The sequence below is a fragment of the Falco naumanni genome, chromosome 6 (genome assembly GCF_017639655.2).
Source record: "Falco naumanni isolate bFalNau1 chromosome 6, bFalNau1.pat, whole genome shotgun sequence".
Taxonomy (NCBI): domain Eukaryota; kingdom Metazoa; phylum Chordata; class Aves; order Falconiformes; family Falconidae; genus Falco; species Falco naumanni.
In genome coordinates, this window is record NC_054059.1 from 71,243,591 (window position 1) to 71,270,115 (window position 26,525).

General features: G+C 46.0%; 2 protein-coding genes across 4 annotated transcripts in view; both read right to left on the reverse strand.

Annotated features, from left to right (window-relative positions):
* Positions 1-702: 702 nt before the first annotated feature.
* On the reverse strand, positions 703-16,608 carry PRSS55 (serine protease 55). Of its 2 annotated transcripts, none has more exons than XM_040598638.1 (5): positions 15,406-16,608; positions 14,674-14,863; positions 13,570-13,829; positions 11,163-11,302; positions 703-1,049 (listed from the first exon to the last, which is right to left on the reverse strand). In XM_040598638.1, exons 1-5 carry the CDS (start codon positions 15,461-15,463, stop codon positions 747-749), a joined length of 951 nt encoding a protein of 316 aa, XP_040454572.1. In that variant the 5' UTR covers positions 15,464-16,608; the 3' UTR covers positions 703-746. The 2 variants fall into 2 exon arrangements, with proteins under 2 accessions (XP_040454572.1, XP_040454573.1); XM_040598639.1 differs by having other exon boundaries at positions 15,236-16,608.
* Positions 16,609-17,885: 1,277 nt separating this feature from the next.
* MSRA (methionine sulfoxide reductase A) overlaps positions 17,886-26,525 on the reverse strand; it is a 289,926-nt gene continuing 281,286 nt past the window's right edge. For both annotated transcript variants that reach the window (XM_040597733.1, XM_040597734.1), the window contains exon 6: positions 17,886-18,623. In XM_040597733.1, coding sequence (XP_040453667.1) covers positions 18,459-18,623 — 165 coding nt within the window. In that variant the 3' untranslated portion in view covers positions 17,886-18,458. The remainder of the gene's footprint in view (positions 18,624-26,525) is intronic.

A 26,525-nucleotide genomic window follows, 5' to 3' on the forward strand; every position in this document is an offset into this window, starting at 1 on the left:
ATTACAAAGCCAAAGGGTTTCTGTAGACAGCATTTTATGGACAGCTCAGAAACAGTTCCCTTCAGCCAGCCAGGTTTTTCTCTATTGCCTGTAACAACCAAAACCCAGCATCTGCAATCCAGGTAAATAAGACTGATTGGTTATATGATGCTACACCTTCCAACACCAGCCAAAAGATTTCTTGCCTTTTTTCTAGCTTAAGGAGACACTGAGTTTGACACGTAGTGATGCTGCATCAGCTTGACATAACACCTGAGCTGCTGCCATGGTCTCTGAAGATGTCCTTATCTGGGACTAGTTGCAAGATAGAAGATACATTAGTACAGCTAATAATCAGCTGTCAGACACATCAGCCCAGAGCTATTCTACCAACAGTTAAGCTAATATGTAACTGAGTAAGCTAGGACCTTTCTTGGGATTCAGCTTTCCAAGGGAGCAGCTCCTTCAGACACCCCATCTGGACTTTGCATCTGAGCTTAGCAAATAACTGGGCCTGATGTGACCCACCACTGTGGAAAAATCTGTGTTTTCCAGAGGATTATGGTCTCTCTTGTCTGAGTCCCGGCTCTTTCATTTCATTTCCCCAGTCTCTGTCCCACTCCCCTGTCTCACTGTGGCATCTCCTTTTGGTGTCTGTGTCCATATGGGTGAGATGGAGCAGGCTGACCTGAGACACAACTATATGGATCAGCAGTGAAAGAATGAGATAGTAGTTCTGACTTTTATTATGTTTTGAAAAATCTTCTCTACAATAATCTAATTGCTCCTAAAGAGACAAATACAAGGAGACAATACTCAAGGAATGCCAGCTGTGTCCCAGCCCTGGAAGGAATCACCCTGGCATTTGTATGGTTATCCACGTCTTCAGCGAAGAAAGGTTTCCTTCTTATGGCTGTCTCCTTTTCGATCCAGTCATGGTAGTTGTAAACTGACATTAAGACCTGAGGGTTTGGCTTTTCTGCACAATCTTCTCCCCAGCTGACGATGCCGACCTGAAACCACTTCATGGTGTTCCAGTACCTGCAAACCAGAGGTCCCCCGCTGTCCATCTATGGCATAAGAAGCATCTTATAGCAGGATCAAACCTCAGGGCTCTCACAGCAGCTGCACCTCACAGGCTGATTGGGAAAATAAAACTCTAACCCAAGTATTTGGGGGAACAAGGAAATTTTGGACTCAAAATGTCACAGCTCGACCCTGAGGTCCCTGCAGAATAAATAGATAGAGAAGGTAAGAGGAGGAGATCAATCACAAGCTCTGGCTCAGTGCAGTGCCCTGTCCTTCTCAGCCTTTTCCACATGCTCCCGTGGCCCCAGAAGGCTACCTGAATCCTGTCACCCAGAGACAAAATCCAGGAGTGAAAAGGGACATTTGCTGTGACTGCTCATTCAGTCTTTGACTTTTCTGCAGAACTGGTGCATGTAGGTGCTGGGTACCTGCCACTGTTAATTTCAGGGGCTAGCATCCAGAAATTGGACAAGAGACAAATACTAATTCTGACAAACCCTTCTTGCAACCACGGTAATTTTACTGAAAACTTGACTGCTACTGCAAGGGCAACCACCATTCACTCAGTGTGCAGGCCTTCAAATGCACGTTGCAGCCACCCTGCAAAGAGGAATGTCCTCCTGCTGGCTGCTGTAGCTTGAACACCAAGAGCACATCTGGCTGTCCATAGGAACTCTGCATGCCATCTCCAAACACAGCCCAAGGGAGAAGAGAAACCAGCACAAAATCCACCCAGCCAGGTACAGCACTCTTCTGGCAATTACATACAACATAAGTGCTGTGCAGCCCCTGCTCTGAGTAACTTTCCTTCCATGGGGGGGTTGAATCCTTTTTCTACTCTGTCTCCAGTACATGTGGCAAGAGAATTCGATACAAACCCATTTCCTGAGACAGCCAGATTTCCTGGGAAGTGTTGTCTTTCCCTCTTTGCACACTACTTTGAGAAATGTCTTTGTCATTAATGGACAAACCCCCTTCCGCCAGCAGCTACCCTGAGCTAACACATTAATTAATGAGTAAGGAAGCGGCTGTAGTCCCCTGTGCAACTCATCAGCACCCACTGAAGTTTATGGCTGAATACCTACTCATTTCACTAGATGGAGTGGGCAGGTCATTAACATATTTATCTTTTTTTTTCTTTTTACCCTCTCCAATTTTTTTTTGGTTCAACACACATACAGCAGGGGAAAATTAAGACAAATACAGAGGAAATATTGCTTCATAGACTCACAGAATCATTTAGGTTGGAAAAGACCTTTCATAGAGTCCGACCGTAAATTCAATACTGTTTGGACCAAAATGGTGTTATTGTAGCTATATGTCTGCATCTCAGGCAGTGATGCTGGACCCTCTTCAGACTCATGATCTGAAGACATTTCCCCACCCTGTTTCAGCCAAGCATTTGCGTGAATTGCACAAGTGACCTTGCAGTGACCTTGGATCCATGTGTTCTCAGTGTCCTTGGCGATGGCATCCTGTTTGAATGAATGAACATCTTCTAGGCTGCATGCACAATTAAATTACTGAGAATTTTACGGCTAATTCCCTCAGGGAAGGAACAGGCCAAACATATTCTCCTGCTAGCAAAAGGCAGGCGCTTCAAGCCTCCTACACAAAGATAATAAATGAAGTTGGGGGAGCGGGCACCGTTTGCAAGCCAGTGACGCAGCCGTGGCTGACAACCCGTCATCAGCAATGTGTGGGGATGCGCTGTGCCAGCTTTTCCCAGTGCGGGAGGTTTTTAGCACTGGTAGAGCCCCTGCACACCATGGAGGCGGAGACCTTTCACTGTCCCTTGTGGAGGCTGTTGACACTTGCAAATGATCTTTCTCCCAGGGCACTTAACTACTAGTTAATTCCTGATACCTTGTGATTGTCCTTGGGGGGGGAAAAGTCTTCTTGTATCTCATAGCCCAGCAAACCACAGCAGAGAAGGGATGCAATTTGCACGAGGCAATGGCAGAGCCAGGAATCCCTATTCAAACTATACATAACACATTTTTCCTTTCACATGAGATCCACTTTTCCCTGTTTGCCTCTTTTTGACCATGTTCATTTTGTTCTCTGCCTGGCTGGCATGGAAAGGGAGAGCTGTCTGCAGGGCTTGGAAGACTGTCAGCTGTGGAAAGCGATTTAAAACCTGGGCAGAGAGTTAGGCAAGGCTGTGGAAACCCAGGCAGCAGCTGTAAATCCATTTTTTCTAATCCGCAAACCCTGAGACCCAAATCCCGCTTCAGATCCCTTTCCACATGTCTGCTTCACGGGTGCAGCTTCTAACCTGCCATTTGTCCTAACTTCAGCTATTTAACTCAACAATTTTATCACAAAGTGGGCTAAACCATCCTCTTGATGTGATAATCCCACTCACTTAATCATAGCAGTAGCCCAGATGAATCAGTAGCCTGGTTTTTATAGGGCTAAAGAGAGAGAAAATAAACTCAGTTCTTGGACACTTCTGAACCTCCCTGTTCTGAACCTCTGAGACCTTAAGGTCTCAGAGACGCTGGCCTGAGCGTTTCCATCCTTGTGTAGGAGAGGGTGTAGGGGGAGTGAGTTTTGAGTGCTGGTACAATTATCTCAGCTCTGCCATGTTTCCAGTAGCACTAATGCAATGAATGCTCAGGTTAATGACTCTGAAGATCGAAGAACTTATTAAATGCTGCTTTCAGCTTTCAGCCTCCTGTATCCTCGTGGTGAAATACTTCTGGTCAGCAACACACACCAGATATCTGCTCCTGCTCTTCAGTCCCAGTGCCAAGTTTCTGGACAGAAAAAGACCTAAAAATAGCATCTTTGCTTCTGTTGCGTGTTTCTTGTCAACTAGAAGATGAGTGAAAAGCAACCACGTCAAATCAGAGCTGTTGCTGAATTCATGCCTTCCACAACTGCATGTTAATCCTTCCATTAGGAGAGGTGAGAGCGATGATATATTCACTGGCAAATAGTTCCAGTTTGTATAAAATCTGTCACAGACTAACAAGGCACTTTGTTCACTGAAGCTGATCAAAAGTTGTATCCTTTTCACTGCAGCCAAAACCTTTTTGTGAACACCAGGAGCCTTTCTGCTGACTTTAGTGAGCTTTGGATCAAGAGTGTAATCTTCTTCCTTTCATATTTGTATTTGTGTCTGCAACACGGTAATTGATCAGAACAAACATGTTCAGCCACAGAAATCTTCTTAGGTGGGAGAAGCTCTGGGAGAGGGAGAACAACCCACCTGGTACTCATTAGGTGGATACACAATCCTTGCAAGTCATTGCTGGTTTCATTTTAGTGTTGGTAAGCTCTGTGTAAATTGGAGAGAATCAGCATGTGAATAACACCACTTGCCATTAGGGCTGCCCTGGCTGCAAGAAGTAAATGGTTTTGCAAACAGATGATTTCTTTGGTTATTCCACCGTGAAGAAGCTACCTTTAGAGAGCGGTAGAAGGAAGGAGGGTGATGGCTGGTTTTTTGTGTGCAGGTATCAAAAATTAGCCAGGTAACACAGGGCAGCCGGACTCCCTTTCATGGTATCCCTTTGAGATCTCAAGTGAGAGCCTTCATGTACCCTGTCCCTCCGTCCCCTTGCTGGAAAATGGGAGGACAAGGCTGCCCAGCTCCACCTGCAGTGATGTCAGCAGGGTCCATTAGTAGCTGTGGTGGCACAGGCTGTACAATGAGTCTGGCCAAAGACCCATGAGGCCCAGACTCCTGTCTCTGACAGTCAGCTGTAGCAGGTGCTCAGGGAAGGAGAATGAGAAACAGGACAAGTATTTACAGAGTTGTATTTACATCACAGTGGTTAATAGCCTTAGAGAGATCTTCATCCAGGAAGTTATCTAATTGCTTTTTGAATCCATTTATCCCTTAGGATAAATACCCACAACATCCTGGTCAGCGTCTTCCCTAGTTTAATTATCTGTTGGATGAAAAAACACTTCCTTCTCTTTGTTTTAAATCTCCTGCCTGATATGACCATCTGATGCTCCCTCCTTCATGTGTTTTGAACAGTAGTGACAAGAGGACAGTTCTTAAGAGCTGTCCTCCCTCTGCTTGCTGCTCATGACTCTAGAAATCTGTGTCATATCCGCATCAGACCTCTCTTTTACAAGCTTCAGAGTCCCACTTTGTTATTCCCCTTTCCACCAGAAACCATTCCCTGTCCCTGTTCATCCTTCCTAATGCACTCTTGTAAAATTACTACTCCTTTCTCAGATGGGGTGGAGGAGAATCGCACACAATACGTAAGACACAGGCTCCCAAAATTAGTGCCCTGGCATAACACACATTTGTTCCACTACCTATTCCTTTCATAATAATTCATAATGCTCTCGTTGCCTTTTTGACCTCCACAGAGCCTCGTACCGATGTTTTTGAAGGACTATCCACAGTTACTCCAAGATCTTCTTACATGGTAATAGCTAATTTAGAGCCTATTACTGCATGCATACAGGTGGAGTTGCTTCTCCCTATATTCACTACTTTTCCTTTATCAACAGTGAACTGCATTTGCTGTTTTAACCTCCAGTCACTCAGAATAATGAGATCCTGCTGCACCTCTGCACAGCTGGGTTTAATTCTGACCGCTCTGAAGAATGCTGTGGCATCAGCCAACTCTGTCGTCTCAGCATTTGCCCTCCTTGAAGATCACAATTCCTTGCCGGAGTGCCAACACGACTCCCCTTGTAAGCCCTTTCTCTGGTCAAGTCCTTCCTCCCCATTGCCTCCCTTTCAAACCAAAACCCTTCTACTTCATGACAGCTCAGTATCTCCACGAGCCTTTGGTGAGAAATCTCATTAAAAGAGTTTTGGGAATCTCAGCACGTTATATCGGCTGGATCACCCTCTGCCACATGCTTGTCGACTCCTTCAAAGAATTTAAATCTGCCTGTGAGTCATGACTTCCCCTTCAAGCTGTGTTGACTCACTGTAATTGAATGAAAAGTGGCTCCTCTGAGTCATCATACCCAGCCCCCCAGCTCTGAGGGCAAGCACACAGTAGGTTTTTGTGTTCAGCTGGATCTGGAGATGTTTTGCTCCCCACCGCTTCCCACACCAGACACACAAAGTAATGCTGGATCCCCTTGCTGCACACCAAACGGCTCCAGTTTGAGGGGCCAAAAGCTACAACCCAGAGGAATAACGCTGGAGAGACATGCGACATCATCAGCATCCCAGGTCCTTGCAGTAGGAAGGAATGCTTGGGACAGATTAAAGAATTAAGCCACCACAGTCTGGATGTGTTCACTTATCTGCCCAAATCATAAAATGATGAAAGCCCCATAAAACCATGGGACACAGGAAAAGTGTTCTGATTCTTAGGAGCTGCACATCAAAGCACCCTTCAGAAGCAAATTTAAGAGACTGCAAATGCAGAAACACCTTTCCACCGCTCTGTGCTGGAGCTTCCCAGGACACCTTCCTACTTAAAGCAATCTGTCCCTTTGGGGAAAAAACCCATCTCATCGCATTCACAATAGTTCAGTGATGGAGAATCCACCACCAGGATGGAGAGTGGATCACTCTCTTCTTTATTAAGGTAAGGTACACTCATAAAGTAATTCTGTATAATTAGTAATAACATTAAACTGAAACGTGGTTAACTTTGACTCCTGGCCCCCAGGAAATCTTTCAAGAGGCAGAAGGGTCCATAAGCTCAGAACTCATACCTCCCTACAGTCTGCCATCAGACCATCACCTACCCACCTCTGTTCAGCTATTTTGAACAGCCTGAGTGACTGACCACACTTCCCTGGTTTGCACACATGATGATTTACCTATATGGATCCAATTTTCATTGGCAGACTTTTTCTTTAAAAAATGTGATTTCACAAGTCTTGCTTTGCAACTCTGGAGCCATGTTAGCACCAGGAAAAGGATGCAAGAGCTTGTAAAAGGATGCAAGAGCTTCTTCTTCTGCACTGGTTTAGCACTCTTATGCATGGACCAAGTCGGGGAGTGAGGGGTGAGTTCAGCTCCAGACTGGTCACCTCTCCCTGCTGCTGCCAGTGCGAGTGTCAGGCTCCCCTTGCAGTTACATTACTGGCACCGGGCATGGTCCAAGGTGGGGGCAGCGGCACGTCAGGGGGCTATCCTGGGATACCTAAAATGGCACTGGAGGCTTGGATGGACTGGAGACTTGCATGTAGGCAACTGTCCTGCCTCAGAGCTGTGTGTCTCCCTGTGAGCTAAACTCCTTGGACTTGTTCCATGTCCATGTTGATGAGGAGCAAGAAGCACTCATACAGGGATTTATCCTATTTTAAAAGAGATGGTTAAAACGGTCTCAATGACTCACAAGTCAGAAGTGCTTTTTTTCTTCCTATTGATGGAAAGATGATTTCCTAGGTGCAGATGGTTATTGGCAACACATTTGTATCTGGTCAGATGAATCCCACCCAGGGTTGTACAACAAGTACTGCTATTGCCTTAGCTCTGTGGGGTGAGAGCCCTGAGCACCCCAGGTGCTGTAGAGGGCATCTGCCGTTTCCAAATTGCTGACAGTGTATATGGGCAGGACATACTGCAGGTGAAGGAAAGAGGTCATTCCCTGCCTTTTTCACGGAACTAAAGAAATCTAAAGCCTTAGATGCACCCTAGCAACATTTCAGATGTTTATTAGAGATGGCCAAGATCATCTCCTGCTACGATCAGTGGAAGGGTGTAGGTACCTTCAGTCCATGACTCGGATCAGCCCTACACCAGGGGACAGTGCAGGGCATGGTGAAGCTGAGCTGGAACCATCGCACTGCTTGTTTGTGGCCACTCAATGATTCCTTCCCCTGAAAGTCAGGCCAGGGACTGGCCCCCCCTTCATCTGCTGCTGCCCTGAACTGTACGTGAACTGTGACTCCCAGCTGAACACACCGTCCTAATCACCACACCGCAGAGCTACCCCCACAGACCTCCTTGGCAGAAATGCTCTGAAATATAATTGGGCCATTTACTGAATTTTGTCTGAATTGGTAAGACACTGAAGGACGCATTTGCTTTGTGAGTTCCTTATACTCTAATTATTGTTCAAGTTACCATTGCATCAGAGCCTAACAAAAGATGCTTAAGAAAGCAAGGAATTAGACATCAATTGTGGTTCATGGGGTCATGGAAGAAATGTAGCACACAAAAAAATAATATGCAGGCCATTTCTAGTGTCTGTTCTTTAGCACTTGTAGGCCATGAACATCCATTAACGCTAATGTTTATGACTAAATAGAACTGTAAGTCAATTACAGATCTTGTTAGTGTTAATTCACAGTCAATCTATATATTTGCCTGAAGAACTGCTAGGGAATTGGTATACAATAGATTTTTCTTTTTAAGTGAATGGATTTTTTAAAAAGCACAAATACTTGGGAGCTCCGCTATTCAATCTCCTTGAGTTATTATAGGGATATGGTCAGTGATCCACAAATCAGTGTTGTCTGCTACCAGTACGATGACAGCTGGTGAAACGTCTGAGCCTTCCTATTGATGTGCTGTTGCCACATGGGGGTATTAAGGCAGTGGTCGTTAGGATAAACCTTCTAGATGATGCCTTGGTGAAGATATCTGGGTGGCTTTAGTTACTTACATAAAACAGCTTGCGGCAATGGGGGAAATCTAGCACACAAATGGCACACAGTGCTAACACTTAGGATGGTAATCCTTTGGACCAAGATGAGGATCATGAGGACTTACTCACGTAAGGACTTACTTGAGTCTAGATGCAACTTGCCCGTACTAGCCTGGCTCTGGACATAAACAAATGTATCCTGATTCTCAGCAAAGCTCAGGTAGGGTTAACATCATGGCTTCCAGGTTTCCTCTGAGCACACCTACAACATCAAGCTCAGCATCTCCAGAGCTTGATCCCTGACCAGGGGTCTCTGCCTTCCCTGTATTGCCACTCCTCCCTGGCCTCTAAATTGGGGTGCCAGGATCCCAAGGGATTACTGTGGGTGGCTCCTGACCCATGCAAATGCTGGAGCTTCTCTGGTTGGCACAGACCAAAACCGTGCCCAGGGCTGCTCTACCTCCTTAACAGCACTGCCTTTGTAAAGGATTTAGGTATTTTGAAGTCTGGCCTCATTCTCATTTGACACAAACACCATCATCTTTCTAGACAAGCGTAGCTCAGTAGATGGCACTGCCCACAGTGTGCCTCGCTACCTGCCCAGGGCAGGTGAGTTGGGTGTCCCGTGGTCCCTGCTGCAGAGCAAGCAACAGGTTCAGCCCTGGCCTCCCAGTTCATTACCAGGCAGCCTACTGCGGGCAAGGCACCAGATTCCTGAACCAGCCTAGCCAGGCAAAATGTGCCCTACCTGGCTGTAAGCAGCACTTCTCAGAAAACCTTCTATCAGCAAAATGTATCCCCTCTAGCAAATTAGCAAATTCCGATGAAAAGGCCTGTCTCCTGTTTTTCCCCTGAAGAGCTCCGCTTCTAGCCCAGGGTATGGTTTTGTCCTGCTCTCCTTATTTCAGGTTGCAAGACATTCCTGCCTGGTCAAGCCTGCACTAAAAGTGGGCACTTGATGGGTTATGAGAATTATCACACAGGCAATCGTTGTGTACTTCCACTGCCTGGAAAGCTCACATTTCTAGTTCATTTCTCAGATGACTCTAACATTATTGTAGATCAAAATAGCACCCTCATCAGCTTTCTGAATATGGGAGATTCATTTTGCTGCATACAAGTGCTCTTGCTGTTTCACCAGCATAATTCAGCCACAGAACTTAAGGCTGGGATGGAAAGTGTGTTCTTTAATCACGGTAATGTTATCCTGTGGCAGTTTTCTTTTTAAAAATTTTGATTGAATTTAATGGAGGTGAAAGTCACTAGATGAATGGTTTCAGACACAGATGCTCTCCGGCTAATCAAAAAATGATTTTGCAAAGCAAACTTGCCCTCCACTGCCTAGCTACGGGCCCAGCTCGCACTGGCTTTACAGCCCATGGCCCCTGTACCCGCTGTCTTTGCCTAAAGGGCAGGGGATTCCTCTCCATCCTGGGTGCTGGTTTAGTTCCCTCAGTGAAAGATTCCTACGGGATGAAGCTGTGCGTACATGTGTCTGCTCACCTGTCCCTCTGCAAACACATGCACAGGTCTAAGAAAACCCTTGCCCAGTGGAGGATGGAGACCTCAGTCCTGAAGCAGAGGCTGCAGCTCTTACCAGGCTCTCAGAGGAGAGGATGGAGGTTGGGTGCTATGAAAGAAAAGGTGGGGTTTGCCTTTCAGGCAACAGGACAGCGATCTTGCGGGTGAGTACGTTCTGAGGACGCAAGTTCCGCGTGAGGTTTTCCCACATTTCATAGAATCAGAGAATCATTTAGGTGGGAAAAGACCCTGAAGTTCACCCAGTCCAACCATTCACCCAGCACTGCCAAGGCCACCGCTAAACCATGTCCCTAAGCGCCACATCTACGTGTCTTTGGGTGTTTGTGACAGCTCTCTCCCCTTAGCAGTCTCTGATATCAAACACTGCTCAAATTCTTTATCAGTTACCTTGAAAAGCCCACCATCCTATTAACGCTAACTCATTGCAATAACACGTGGCTGGTTCTGGCACCCCCAGCCTCAGGCCTGCCATGTTGGCAAAGGACATTTGGATCGGAGGAAGATGCCACATGAGAAAGGTTTCTAATATTCAAATGAAACACTCCTGGATTAAATTTCCTTCCCAGTTCTTTTGCTTTGACCCTCCTGGACAAATGTTCCTGTCTCCTTTCAGTACCTAACCGTGTGATAGAGCAGCGCTGCCTGGCCCAGGGCTGAGGGGACATGAGGCAGGAGGACACAGGCCATGCTGCTGAGGCCTCTCTGCAGCGGCTGGAGTCCCCTCCTCCCATCACTCCCACCAGTGCACGGGCTGGCCATAGCTCACACTGGTTTTTACATTTCTATGCGGTAACAGTCCAAAATGCTGTGCTCAGGAGCCATCCCAGACTGTCTCTCACGCCCGGGGACTTGCTGGGATCCAGCCTTCTCCCTTGCCCTCCCTGCAGCTCACCGTTTCCCTCACAGAGCTCCCGTCCTCGCTGCAGGGAGGGAATCGGGGGGTGGGGGGAGCGTGAGGAGAGGCCTATCTGCTCTGTGGGAGGTATCCATGTTCATTCCCAAAGCAGAGGCACTTCTCCCCCAGTGTCGCTGTGCTCCCATAGACAGCGTGGCCATCCAGGAGCCTGTTGGCTTTACCTGGCAGGGACCTCTTTCTCCTTTCTCCAGCTCAGCACACAGCACGTTCTCCATTAGCGGTGGGATCCGCTCCAAGCACCGCTCCCTGCTGACGAGCTTCATCCGCGCTTTCTGCAGAATGGGGGTTGGTGCCTCCGCAGCTGCAAGTGAGAAGAGAACGATTAACAAAACCTGCAGAGCAGCGCAGGCTTGTAGGGGTGAAACTGCAGCTGGAGGCTAGCTTTGGGACTGCGCTCAGCTGGGTCTGTAAAGCACCTCAGGGCAAGGGGGTCTCAGGGCACAACCGTGTGGTCCTGGGTCATGGGGGCTTACAGGGGCTCTCCAGATGTTTAGCAAAGGAAACTTTGTGCTCTTGACTTTATGCCAGACTAAGAGATGGGTAGGTAGGTAGAAAGGGGGGAGGTGTTAACAGGCAAAGCTGAAATCCTGGGGAGCAGAGGCTTGCTAAATAGGATTTAAAATAATGACTGATTTTTGTAGATGACCTCTGGGATATGCTCCAGCTGTAAGACCCCAAAGGGATGGCTTATCCCGCTGGTCCTGAGATGAGCTGCGTTGCACACCCTGGGTTTCTCACTCCTGTTTCTGGGGAATTCAGTTTGAGGGACACTTCATGGGGTCCCATGAGAGCGAGCCCTGCAGTGGAAAGTCCAATGAGCTTTCCCCAGAACAGATGACCTTGCTGTCCCCATGCTCTCCTGCGGGGCTGTGAGGCCCTGCCTCACTCAGGGGACCAGCTGTGTCTTTCAGAAAGCGGCTTTCAGGGTGGCAGTGCACAATGGAAATCACTGCTTTATTCTTCCCTTGAGATGGGAAAACAGAAATCACAGCGGACACCAAGCAAGCGAAAAAAAAGACTGAAAATATACAGGGCTACTTGGAAAAGCCACTAATTTAACCCACGTTTCTCTTTGAAGAGAACCTGAAGGATAAAACTGGCTTTTGGAGGATGTTGCTGATGGGGAGGAGCCCTACAGATTTTCAGAAACTCCTTCCACAGTTCACTGAGATAAATCTTCCCAGCACCTTTGGCTTAGGGACTCAAAGATCTAAAAGACAGAAAAGTTGTCAGGTCCCTTTTCCAGTGAGGGTGGAGCTGCTCCATGGAAGTGTCCACAGATTCAAACGCTTTGCCACAGGCACCTCCACGGAGATGGCTCCACTTGCCAAGGTCTAACTGGCTGCAGCTGAAGAGGAGTCAGGCTGGTGCTACCTGAGGTGCCTCTTGAGAGATGCCTACCTAGATGGTAGAGATGAGCAATAATCCATTTTCCCCCACCAAGGAACAATGCCTCACATTTCTTGCTATGGCCCATGTCACACATCCCTCTCACCAAACACAGCTTCTGCTGCTTTTCTTCTGAAACCTCTCCCAGGCAGAAGGGGGGTATGCCAGGGCCGAGCATGCTGACACCATGCTGGGTGCAATTTGGGTAGCAGAAGTGATGTCAGCTGAGCCCACACGGCAGCAGGAGCCCAACCTCCGTTGCCACGCCATGCATTTTGCAAAGATACAAGCTGAAGAGAAATCCTGCCAAGCTGCAGAGTGGCTCTGCAGCACCCCCCTGCTTTTCTGTCTCTAGGAGCACGTTTCCTTGGTGAAACAGGAGAGTTTCACAACTACGGTACAGTGTTGTGTATGACTGTTAAGTGAGGCCAATGAAGCCTAAGAAGGAACATGCAGAGTTTCAGAGATGAGGCGGTAACCCTCTGGAGCAGAAAGGCAAGGCTTAAATGGGACATTCGCTCGCGACATCCTAGGAAGGACTGTTCAAGCCTCAAGGCACCACCCTCCCCACTCCGTCCTGATCAATTCTTTCCAATACTGAAATCGCTCATTAGCCATTTAGTGACATTTGTTCAGGATAGATATTTTGGGTCACAATCAGCACCGGAGCTCCTTTCATTAGGGCTTAGACAAGAGCAATTAGCGATAGCAATCTGCTGTTCTAAATGAGTGAAGAAGAAGGGTGGCCAGTACCATTGAATCAGTCTGATTCATGGAGGCATGAAGCCAAAGACAACCCTAGACCTTCATTTCCCTTATTCCAGAACACTGTAGACCAGACTAACTTGCCCACCAGGGTGGAGCTTGTCTTATTCTGGATGCCAAGAATGGCATCCAAAGTAAGGTTGAATTCCTTCAGAGCAAAGGTGGCTCTGAATTATTGGCTGGAACACACACGCTCAGAGTAGCCTGGACTTCGCTCTGGGGTCAGTAGGTGGCTGTTTCTTGCACGGAACAGAGAACTGGTGGCTGTGCAGAGGCTGCGAGGGCCTGGATGTGCTTACCAGGGAGGTAGGGAGTGGAAGCTAGTGTGGGTAACCCCTCCCGGGAAAGAACGTGTACTTGAAATGCATAAAACCCAGCCTCGGTTAGCAAATGCATCTCCTGGCAGTAGCTCACCTGCTGTCTTGGAGTTGCTTGGGATTCCCCACCCAGAAACCCAGCAATGTTGCCACATATCAATGTCGTACATGAAGGGCACGCAGACTGGGATTTTCTCATTGCTGAACTGGATGGGAGAGCTGAGCAGGATCAGAGCGACATCATTTTCCATGCTCGTATTGTCAAATCCTTCGTGGATGATCAAGCTCTCCAGTTTATGTTCTTCCAGCGGGAGGCTGAGGTCATTTCCCCCCACTGCCACGGTCAGGTCTGGTGGCCTTGTAAACAAAACAGAAGCAGTGCAGACATAAGCAAACACGAAGGCTTTGTGTTATAAAGGTAGGTGCCTCCCTCCCTCAGGTGGGGTAGGGTGGTGCTCAGAAAATTGGAGAGGCAGGTTAGCTATAAATAGTGTTGAAATCTACCCTCACTGCTGGGCAAAGCTGATTTTCAGGGCAGAGAGGTGCAGAGGCAGAACATGAATGCAACCAAGTTATAAATAGCCCAGTCGCTAACGAACAGATGGAGTGGGCAGCATCTTCTGGATTGCTGTGCCCTGGGCTGGCCGCTCCAGACCGCGCTGTCCCCAGCCAGCTGCGCAGGTCGTTTGTCACCAAGCAGCCTCAGCTCTCGGACCTGCCAAATTTTGGAGAGGGCTCACAGAGGGCTGGACTCTGACCCTGGCCATTGTATGGGGTTGATTTCTCCAGAAACTTCTGCTTTAAAATCAGATTCTCCATGAGGGAAGGGTGTTTGCTATATGAAAGCGAGGGCAATTTGGGGGTTAGAATAAGCTGGAATAGAATAGATCTATTTTTACAAGGTACCACAACATGTGTAGGCATACAGGAAAAGCTTGGGGACATCACCAGTGTCATGGGCATTTATACAAGCTGCTCAAACCACCGTTCAAAATATTTCCCTTCTGTTATGCAGATTTCTGCACATGTCTATTGTAACACTACCTCTGATCAAAAACAGGCCTGTTTTCCCCAGAGCAGACAACCCCTGTTTGCAGGGCTCTCTCACTCGGTCACTCACATATACCTCGCATTTGACCCCTGGGAGGAATGTTATCAACCCATTGTGCCTGGGCTGTCCTTGCTTCCTGCGAGTACTTACACCTCTTCTCCAAAGCAATGGGCCACAGTTAAAATCCATGATCTGCTGATGATGGTGCCTCCACAGATATGTTTCCCCTTGCTCTGGATGCTCACATGCCATGGGAACTCCCCAGCCTTGGCGTATCTCCTTGCTGCGATCATCTTGCCACTGTCCCGAAAGGACTTGTGAGATGGTCGGAGGCCACACTCTGGGTACAAAATGAGACATATTCATCACGTACAGCAGTGCCACTGCCTGTGCTACTGAACTAGAGGGGGCATCAGCTAAGGCACTGCTCTGTAACCATCCACGCTACTTGATCTCTACCAAAGCCCCTGGCATCACTGTAGCCCCCCCGAACCTGCACTCCGCCAACCACTGCCCGGCAGTTTGGGGACTAGCAGGGAGCACGAGTGGAAGAGTTCAGCACGAGGCTGTAGTAAAGCCATACTTCTATGCTGTCAGATACAAGAAATAAGCCCAGGCCTATTCCACTAACCAATACTTGTATCTCCTGTTGGGCTACTAGCAGTTCCACTGTGCTGTTCATTTCTAAATGTAAAAAGTTCAGAAGGAAAACCTGCATTGGTGCTGCCAATCAGAAAAGTGAAACAGAGGAGGGTGAAGCGCAGCATTTCAATCCCAGTCCTGGACCGACACACTTCGACAACATTCAGAACAGTGGTGCTCCTGCAGACCCCACAGGACACCTTCCCTACTCTGTGTTCTCACCAAAGGCAACGCACCTACCTCCCTGCCGGGGCAACCAGGCTGTGACATCACACATCCCATTTGTTTCTGTTGACATCACTGTTGGACGCTGTCCTTCCAAAGGCAATGGGGAAAGCGCAGCGGTTTCCCAGAGGCTTGGGATTTGCTTTAGCTATGGTAGGGATAGGGCAGCAGTGAAATCCCCGTCCGTATCCTGGAGTGACTTCCACAGGGTATTGCAATAGTGGACTTCATGAGTCAGGTGCTGTAGCCCTTTTTGGGTCTTGAACCATGTTCTTCTCTCTGAAGACCTTAGATGCTGATCCCGCATCAGCTTTCATCTTTGACTCTGAGAAGGGCTGAAGCCTATCAAACTCAGAATTAATTTTCTTTTCTTCATTTAGACTGTGGCTGTTCTCAGAAGGAGGGGGCAGCTCTGTGGCAGGGTAAATGTCAAACGGTGCCAAACCAGAAGTATAGTATGGAAGACACTGAGGCAGCCACTTCCCTGTGGGAGAGGGTGGCTTATGAGACCAAATCCAGCTTAAAAAACTAATCCACAAGACTGACTCATTATCATTTCACCGTTACTGATTATATCCCTGATACTCGTTGTACCTTCAGCAGCAGCTGCAAGGGGTCCCTGACTGCACCTCCACAAAAAGGCAAAACTGCACCCTACAGTAACTCCACAATTAATTCTGGGGTGGCATAATATGTTGGTGTGGGCCAATTTTAGCATCAATGGACCCATCTATGCCAATTTCTAAACTGACACATTATTTCCATCAGGACAGGACTTAAACTCAGCCAGGTTCAGACTTGAGCCTGGCAATATTAAGGACAGAATGGTGCTTTCTCCGAAGACTTTCCAGCTTGTTTCAAAACAGTAACTATAGTGTGGAGCAGGAAGGGAGGGAGGGGAAAGGACAGAAAGGAACCAAGTAACATTTTATGAGCACCTGAATGATTCAGCATATGAAATATTTTGCCTTGTACACTGAAGCAGTTCAGGAGTTATCCCACTGAAGTCTGAATTATGTAGAGGATAATAATGCATAGGATGAAAATAACACTTTATTTTCCTCTCTTCTTTGCTTTTATGTCACCTCCTGCCTAGAAAATTAGGCAAAAGTCCTGGTTTCCTTGACAGTGAGCACTAGAACAATTCAGTGGCACAACACGTTAAGGACAGGTGATCAGTTACCGCAGCAACTGGAAATCACGAGTGTGATGTGGGCACATTTTGGGTCATCTCCAGAAAGAGCCTAACACGACAACCCTGTCAGAAGCACTCCTCTCAATCTTGCCCCAGGTATAAAACCGCTAAAAGGACAGGTTTCCTCTGGCTGTTGAGACTGGAATGAACTCAGCATCAGCTGAGGAGTAATGGAAGACGGGCAGCTAATTTCTCTGGCAGGGACCTACTGCCTGTTTCTGGATAAAGCAGACAGGACTTTGGCAGTGGATTTACAAGCCCCAGAACTGACTTACCTGATGCACATTTTCAGTCACTCCGAGCTTGGAACACAATCCACTCTGGTGGGTAGTTACAGATGCTGAGGGAGCTGTTTTGGGCCTTTCTGAGCCTAAAACCTGAGCTGGTGAGCAGGAAACATCAAACCAAGATATGGAGAGGAGTGCCACAGAGAGCCCTCCAAAAGGAAATGCTGTGGGTTTGGTTCTCTGGGTCCCCACCACCTGGCCACCAGGAATGGCTTTATGTGCTCTGCTGCCCAGAATTGACACATCAAGGTAGGCTCCTACAGCTCTCCCTGCAGAAAGCACATCTGCAAGAGGACACACCAAGGACACATGTTCTTCAAACTCAGTGATTAAGGCAGAGTCCAAAAGAGGAAAATATGAGAGGCTGCTCCGGGAAGTAATGCAAGCAGCAAGTTGGTTAGGTGGGACAAAGCCATCCCCATCTCTCCAGCTGAAATTGTTTGTCCTAGGATAGTCCTTAGCATATATATAACCCATAGGATCCCATATCCACATAGGATAAACCCTGCATCCCCTACATCCATTTGCTGTAGCTTTTAATTTCCACTTTGAGAATCCCATAAAAACAAAAAAAAAATTGCCTCTTTCTGTCCTGCTGTTTTGATTGCACGTGCACTGGGGCAGAGACTGCCCGACATTACATTGCCACAGCACCTGCCATAATGAGTTCTGCCCTTGGTGAGGGCTTCACAAGCTACTAAAGTACAAATAACTAATCATAGAAATAATTATGTTACAGTGTGGCTAAGACAAATTCTACTCCTCTGTACTGTCATGCACAATAATACAGATTTAAAAGCCCTGGTGTTTAATTAGAAGGCTGCAGCCTTCTATAATATTTGATACTTTTTTTAGGTCTACCCAGATATATACTTAGAACCATGGAACACAGCGTAGACAACATTTTTCTTTTTTTTTTTGTAATTTATTGTAGTACAGGAAGCAAAACTGATTTATTTTTGTGTTTTTGGAATTGTCAAAAAGAAGTATCACATTACAGTTTTTACTTTTTCTTGCTAAAATTGTTTCAGAAAATAGGCGCTACAGGTGATATTACATGTTGCTGTGAAGGTGGAACTGTAAGAGAATTACTAATCCTATAAATTCATCATTCCCAAAGACACCAAATTACAGAGTGGTGATAGTTAAGATGAGCCCAACCCCGTCTCCAGAAGTCAAAGGTCTCATAACATGAGCAAAATCATTAACCCAAGAAAAGAAACATGTCTGAAGGCATTAGCTATGCAAAGCAGTTAGCAGGTGCAACTACCTCCTAATTCATCCTCTTAACAGCATTTCAAGCCAAACTTTTAGAAGTTTCTTTTCTCTCCAGATTACAATATTGCAAGGAAACTCCCTGTGAGAATCAAGAGCAAGAAGCTGCATTTGCCACAGGTGCAATTTCTGCCTACACTTTGGCTTTTAATTTCGGTGATTGGGGAACTGCTCAAATTATGGAAAGCCACCCCAACAGGGTCCCAGATCTTTACGCACTGATGCTGTGGGCGTACTGTAACACCTGGCAGGGTTGTCAGCTTTTTTTCCAACTCCCTAAAACAAAGTGGAGGTGGTGGAGTAAGCACAGGCTATTTCTTGATCCCTATAGGGCAGGAAAGCCCTGTTCCCCCGAGGCCGCAGTATCCACCGGGGTTCTTACTGAGGTACTGCTGGTGGTAATCTTCAGCGTAATAAAACTCTGGAGCCTCCCGGATTTCTGTTGTGATGGGACCGAAACCACCCTCTGTCAATACCTGTCAAAAAACACAATGGAAAGCCATTAGTGGTTCGCTGGCTTCTCTGCTGATGACATTAGGTTTTCTCTCAGCAGGAGCCACAGACATCTCTCAGTGCTTGGACCACATTTGCAGCACATCCCTGAAAGCCCTTTATCCTCATGCTCATGTTATTTTGCTAGGAGACATCGCAGGCACCAAAGTAGGCATTGGTGAGAAGAGGGAGCGCACCCTCCTGTTTTAATGGCTCATTTGTTTAATTTGCTATGGCCACACATTCATTCTCTCCTCTTTATTAACCACGCCAGGCAGGGATGTGGTGCCATCAGCAAAAGTGGAAAACAAATGTGAAAGGCAGCAGAGCACACGTTGATCAAGCCTGGCCAGCTCTCCTGCAGTGTCCAAGAACTTCACCTGGCCGGTGCCTCCACTTTGAAATGTGCTATCCACCCCAAATGTGCTTAAGCCAAGAAGACATTCTGAGTGAAATTTTAGCCCAAATGATGTCATTGAGAAATAAGCGCATCTGGGCTCTTTTCAGAGTTGTTGCCAACCCATTCTTCAAAAAGAACAGCTCCATCTTGACCAGAGAGGTATTTATAAGGCAAATTATGGCTTGTTTCTGAAAAATTTGCCAATGCATGCACTAATCACGTTGCAGGAAAAGACGATGGAATGTGGGTGGGGATTTTAAACGAGACTATTTCTTTTTGATATCCCCTAACTGAACTTGAAACTCCTGAAAGGTTTCTGACAGAAGGAATTTCTTTTTAACATGAACTGCTGTGACACTTTTCCTACTGAATTTTCCATTTCCAAGGAAACTGGCAAGCACCAACATTTTGGAGCCAATTCTCATCTCAGTGGGGGCATAACTGGTGCTCGCTGAAGTCCATGACAACCTAAGCACTGTAATTGGTGTCAGACTACTGTTGCAAAGGATGCTTGTGAAGTAATGGACATAGAATTGCATTGGTATCAGCCAGATTTGACAGTAAGATCAACTGTAAAGAGCAAACAGTCAGCATTTAAGATTACCAGATAAATGTGTTCTCCATCACACTAATAAATAAACCAAATAAAAGGCAATGATCATACAGAACCCTAAAAACAGACCTGGTAGACCTGTTTTAAGTCATCAAGTCCAACTTCTTTCATGATGATACAACAAATGATAGCCGCCTTATTCCCAGCAGACACTTGTTTAACTGTTTCTGAAAGATCTTTGAAGATGGAGATCCTCCAGTTTTCTCAAGGAGGCCATTCCAATAGTTACCATCCTGTTACAGACCTTCTCCTAAAGCCTAGCCCAGTTAAGCCCACTACTGTCATTTCAACCCACTACTGTCATTGTACTCATCATGGATGTGGAAAGGAAATCATTCTCTTCCTCTTTGCAATAGTCTCCTAAGTACTTGGTGGCTGGGCAGGGAGAGAGATGACATATAATGGAAATAATGCTTCCTCACAGCTAGCACTTTATTTGGCATGAAAAAGTCTTTGAATTTCCTACAACAGGGCTTCCTAGGTCTTGCCTCAGCACAGCTAAGTACTGACCACAGTCTGATACCAGTTGCTTGACTTTGTACAGCATTAGTCCGATTTATTCTGGTAATTTCACTGTCTGGAGGATACATTTTGCTGTATGCAAGTTTTAGATCAGAATGCAGTAAGAAGATTGCTACAAAATCTGTAAGACTGACCTGTCTGGGGAGCCCCTGTGTTCCCAACCCTACATCTAAATTCCCAGCACAGGTTAGGAAGTTGTTGACTAAATTGTATTTGAACACGGCAAAGTAACAGCCCCAATTCCACAGGAATCTGGCCTCATTTCCCCATGGAAAATCATCAAGCAGTGTTTTTAATCTTTGGGACAGGCTTTGTCCCAAGGGAATCAGATTATTTACCCATCAGATGTGTGAGCAAAGAAGATAAAGAATGTGAAGTTATGGATCACAACATGCTGGCAACCACTAACACAAAGAGGTGTCAACACAACTGCTTTTATAAAGCAGTATTTCAATTACTTTCTAACCTTCCTAGCAAAAAAAAAAAAAGCACTTTTTAAATTATCTTCACTCCAGAAAGATGGCACAAACTCTGTCATCGTGGGCATTAGTCATTTACTTGCTGCTGTAAATGCATGTAAAATTGGCTTCCCTCCCTTCACTGAGTCATGAGGATGCTGCTGGAGGGATAGATGTTTTTCTACTGTGCAAAACAGTATTTGTTACAGATTTTTACCTGGGACTTTTCCATCACTGGCCTAATTTTGTCAGTTAGAAAATCCATTCTGTTCAATATCATACCACAAGAGGGCATAAACATCATTTATCCCTTTCAGAATTACTAACAGTCTATTAAAACACTGCACGCTGAATAAAGCAGAAGCCCATGACAACTCATTATACTGCACTTTGGTCATTAGCAAAAGATACCAGCACTGTTGTCAGAAGCAGCAGGAACCCCAGGCTCCAACACTCTGCCAAACACTACCTTGAATGTTTTGATTTTAAATGGGAAAATATTTTCCTCACACTGACTGTGTCGATGCAAAGATAAAAACATATACTGGGAAAGATGATGAAGTTCATGATGTGCTGGCTCCAGCAGGTATAAATCAGACCACTCTTGATTGATTTCCTGCCGTCGAGGCAGATATAATTTGATGATAATCTTGTTCTAGCAGACTTTTTAGTCCTCACTGTCTCAAAATTCCTGAGCCATTTGACATGACCTACCATTACCATGCTGCAGCCAGAAGGGCTACTGCAGCCTTTTCATGCAGAAATGGGAAGGATCAAATTAGGGAGAGTGTAATTAACTCTTGGGACCTTTTACTCAGGAAATTTTTAAGGTACCATTGGATCTTTCTCCCCCCTAATATTCCACTGTCATTCAAAGAGAATCAATTCATTAATTCATTCAAGGGACTTCTGCAGCTTTTGTCATAGGCGAGATAATGCTAGAAGATCACAAGGATCCTTTCACTATTATAATCCAGCCCCAAAAAACTGTTCAGGTTCTACCAGCGAGAAGCCAAACCCAACCAGAACCCAGATCTCACCCAGCTGCAGAGGGCAGAGGGGACGTGGACAGTTCAGGGCATTGGGACAGGTGCTGGAGCAGGAATATGTCGAAGTCAGCACTGGGAATCTCAGCTCTACTACCTTTTTTAAACAACCTGCACTTTCACCATGGAAAAGATTTTTGCTTTTGATGAGTTTCCTGATACATTATAGCCTGTGAAAAGTTTTTTCCTGTTGTTTGCTTTAAACGTTTTACCTGACAAAGTCATTACATCCTTTGCCACAAACAATAATTCCTTATTCACTCTCCCCATAGCGGTCTTGATTTTACACCTCTGCCTTAATCCTGCTCATTCATTTCTCCAGCAAGCTTCACAGGCTTAGACTGCCCAGTTCATAACCCAGGGCAGCCTTCTTGCCCTTTTCTGCATCTTTTCTAGTTCTATTTTACTGCTGCATTCAGATGGGGTGACCGGAATTGCACTCTATTCAAGATCACCACGGAATTATGCAGTAGCGTACTGACATTTTCTCTTTTACTCTCCATCTCTTTCCCAGCAATTCTTAGCATTCCACTTGCCTTTCTGTCCTCAGCTGAGCACCAAGCAGACATTTTCAAAGAACCATCTGCAATGACGCCAGGACCTCTTTCGCAGGCTAATTTAAACCCTACCATTGTGTCTGCACTTGACTTTTATCCACATGGAATTTCAGCAGCTATTTTATTGCCCAGCCATTTAATATTGTCAGATTCTTCTGCAACTTTTTTTCCAGTCATGTCTACTTCTGTTTACATGGAATAACTCTAGACCATCAGCAGATTTTGACATGTCACTATCAGTTGTCTCCCTTATCCAGCTCTTTTATGAGTACATTGAACTGTGCAGGTTCCCAAGGCAGGTAGCTGTAATCTCCCTTCACCGGGAAAATAGCCCAGCTACTTGTATGCTCTCTTTCCTATCTATAACCAGTTATTCATTCAGAAAATAAACTTTCCTCTTACATCACAGCCCCTGGCTCCCTTTTATGCACCCCCTCTCTTCAAAAAAACTTTATTACACATGCAAGACACAAGTTTCCTCCATTCTAACTCCTGATAGCTCATGCAACCTGCAGCGTAAAACATCAGACTTGACTTGTCTATAATTCTGCTGGATCACCTGGGAGATACCTGCAGCACAGAAGCATCCCACATTTCATTCCTTCAGTACCAGGGCCAACTGAAATCCCAGCTCACCCGCAGTGCTTGTGTGCAAGCAAGTTCCTGTTTAAGTTCTTCTCCCACCTGAAGCTGATGGCCACTTGGCTGCACTGACCTGCTACCGTTCATTTCAGTGATTTGCTCTGAACCTCTTTTACTGTAGCTTGAACCTGAGGCAGCCCCTCAAAATTGTAACCAAGCTCTGGTGTAGGAAACCCCCAAATTGCTCAGCTGTGAACACAGACACAAGGAATGATGTAGCTTTCTGCTACACCGTTACCTGCATCCAGTCCTTCATGGACAGCTCAAGCTTTGCAGATGCTTTGTCTCCAGAACCAACTCCTAAAACGCTCAGTATCCTAAGGAAAATGTTATTAGTGAACCAGAGCAATTATTTTGGATGCAAATTTGCACCTGTAGTAGCTGGAGTCCAACTCAGTCAGCCTCATATGGGGCACCCATTGCTGCAGCAAAAGCAAGCTATCAGGCTGCAACAAGGCTTTTCCCATCAGTCAGATTCTACTGCCCATGCTGTTTGTCCTTCCTCCAGAGACCAGGCCACACCACTCCCCCTCCATCCAACCACATGCCTCAGGGCTATTTAACTACTTAGCAGGAACGAGCTACAGCTGCACATTGTTCATGTCAGTCAACCCACTGCCTCCAAGGCAAGGCCACGGCTGCAGATTATCAGTGTTAATCAACCCACTGCCTTCATTCCTCTACATGCACCTATATTTGGACTTGTGCAGCACATACTGCCCAGAAGCAATTTTCTTCCCAGTGGCATCAAGACCGGAGGTGTGCACCAAGGCACGGTCTAGGGCACTTGCACCACAGGTACTGGGCCAGTATAGCCAGTTATAGCCATACACGTGAACACTGCATGCGTAGGTCCAGCAACTGGCACAAACGTCACTGTCAGTAAAGTGATTTTGGATGCACAGGCTTGGAACCACAATGCAAAACCCATCTGCAGCAAATCAAACCCTACTTTTTTCCTCATTCGAACCATACTGGTTGGTTATCCAACCATTTGCCACTTAACCCAGTGCTACCAGTCCCACCTCCACTGTAGTGAGGGGATGCCATGGCATGCTGATGCAGTTAGAAAGATTTTAAGGGATATCCTGGCCATTTAGAGAGGTGGTATCATCTCACAGATATTTTTGCTTTTTAACTTGAAGGCCATGCCCAGAGTCACTGCAACACGGCAGAGCCTGCAGGTTAGGGACATTGGTTTGTTCCAATATGGATGGCAACTCATTTCAGTTGTGCTGTGTGATAGGAAATGCTGTCCTCAGCAGGGGAGAATATGTGGTAGACTGCCAAGGAATAACCCAAACCAGTGTTAACCGCAGCAGGTTGCTCTTCACTTACTCCCAAGGAACTGTATTTAGCACGTGCCACTTCTGCACTTTGATTTGCTGCTGCCCTCTGAACTGACGGTAATTGCTGCTTCAGCTTTTTGTAGCCAGCTGATTATATTGAGCCAAAGTATGTCAAAATATTTAATCATTTGACATTACAGCATGGCAACAACACATTCAAGGTGTTTGGCTCCTTGTTTATATTCAGATGGAGGTATCTAATACTTGTAAAGTGCCTCAAGAATCTGGAATGAACTACGCTAAAAAAAACACGATTCCCTTGTACCTGTGGATACCTGAAGGAACAGAGTGGAAGCCGCTGACTCTTTGATAGGTTGTGCTGAAAATGGATCGTCCATGGAAGTTTAGCAAAGGGGTTGAGCTGACTTATAAATTTGACCCCCCCAAAAAGCTTTAAAATTGTTTTTGTAAAAAAAAAAAAAGCTTTACAATTGTTTTTGTTAAATGAAACCATTTAATTTTCTGAGCAGAGGCATTAGTAAAGCAGCGGAGTATTAATCGGTTTCAAGCATTTTGTGGCTTTTAAGCAAAATAGCATCATCCTGCGTTTGATTCAACACGTGCTTGGAAAGCAAGCCTGTACTCAGGCCACCGCAATATTCAGTTTGCCTCATGTCTCAGCAAGTTACTCAAAGCTACTGTATTTCTAATGGCCCCTCTAAAATCACTGTTGTTGAAAATACCACAGAGTACCGTGACACCTATGACAGCTTGTGCTTCTGGATCATTGTTCCCCCTTGATGTAAAAACTGTAAGGCCAGCAATCTCACAATACTGAGTGCTCCAGCGCGGAGTGCCTATGTAATATCTCCAGGGCTACCCCTTTATGATATTGGCTACTCAAAATTTTGTATCAGCAGCAGCAATGCTGAAATTCAGCCGTTTCCAAAAGTACTAGGGGTTAAAGGAGCTGCACCATCTCAGGAGAAGGCCTGCAGGAACGAGTTGCACGGACGCGATCGTCTGTAGGATGGGAGTATGAGTACATCCTAGATACATGGTAACTGTGATATTTTTAACTGGAAAACAAATTCACCGACTTTGCCAAGCCTGCGGATTAGTTGCTGGCAGGCTTGGGAGCAGAAATTCAGCGATACATGCTCACTTGGTTCAGAGTTGCTAACTTTGGTCCAGAGGAACTAACACAAGGAGTAGCATGAGGTCTCAATGATGTGCAATTAAGAAAGAAAGTTTTATTTTGTCCTTCACTTGCCAAGTGTCACCTCTCCTTTTCTGCAAGGCCTGCTCTGCAGTACCACATCTCAATGATATATAATTTTAAATTGTTTCCTTTGTGCTGCCTTCAGCCGACGGGAGCACCTCCCCGATAAACCACTGGTATTTGAACAAATATTAAAATTCAGTTTGCTGTGCTGGGTCCGGTCTCCATGTCACTTACTGATGTTGGCTTTTCCAAACTAACTGATGTCAGTGACCTCGACAAAGCCCTGAAATGAGCTGAAATCATGTCTAGCTGGTAAAATTCTGCATTCGCATCCATGTAGGTGACCTCCTTTTGGAAATTACATGTTTATCCATGGCAAGCCAGACGGGAAGAAGGACCCTGCCCAGGAAAATGTGGGAGCAGTGGCTGGCAAGTGCTGAAGTCTAACCCCATCTACCACACCGGGCACCAACATGGACTGGGACCAAATATCCACACTCTCCTGTTTCCAGATCCCTCCCTGCACAGCGGATTCAATGACACTGATGTATTTGATAGGTGCTGCAAGAATTGATTAGCTAATGTTTTGCAAGGAGCTTTGTAGCACAACATAATTAGCTAATGCTTGCATAGGGTTTTGGAGTGCTATATAATTTCTAAGTATTATTAATATCCTTGCAGGGAAGCTATCTAGCCTCAGAACTCACTTTGCAGCGTGCCTCTTGCAAATCAGGCCAGACTGAAACCAGGAATGATCGAATTATGTTGGTATAAATTCTGCCTCCTGCACAGTGTGGGCATACGGACCTTAAGAGCAGAAACAGTGAAACCCATCAACTTTACAGCTTGCTGTGGTCTTTGCTGTGATAGAAAACAAGCTGCTATGTGACTACATTATAAACCTGAAGACATAAACATCCTATAGGGACTACACATAACCTGGTCAGAGAGGAGAAATGCTGTTACATGGGCCTGCTGGAATTGTTCATCAGAGTGTATTCTTCCAGTGCAGCACAGGGTAAATAAAGATAAGAAGGCAATACAACAGAAATTTAAAAGACGGTGGTGCAAAGTCTAAGCTGAAGAATCTTGATTCTCATCTACAAAACTGCAAAGCTGACTTTGTCAGAGCTT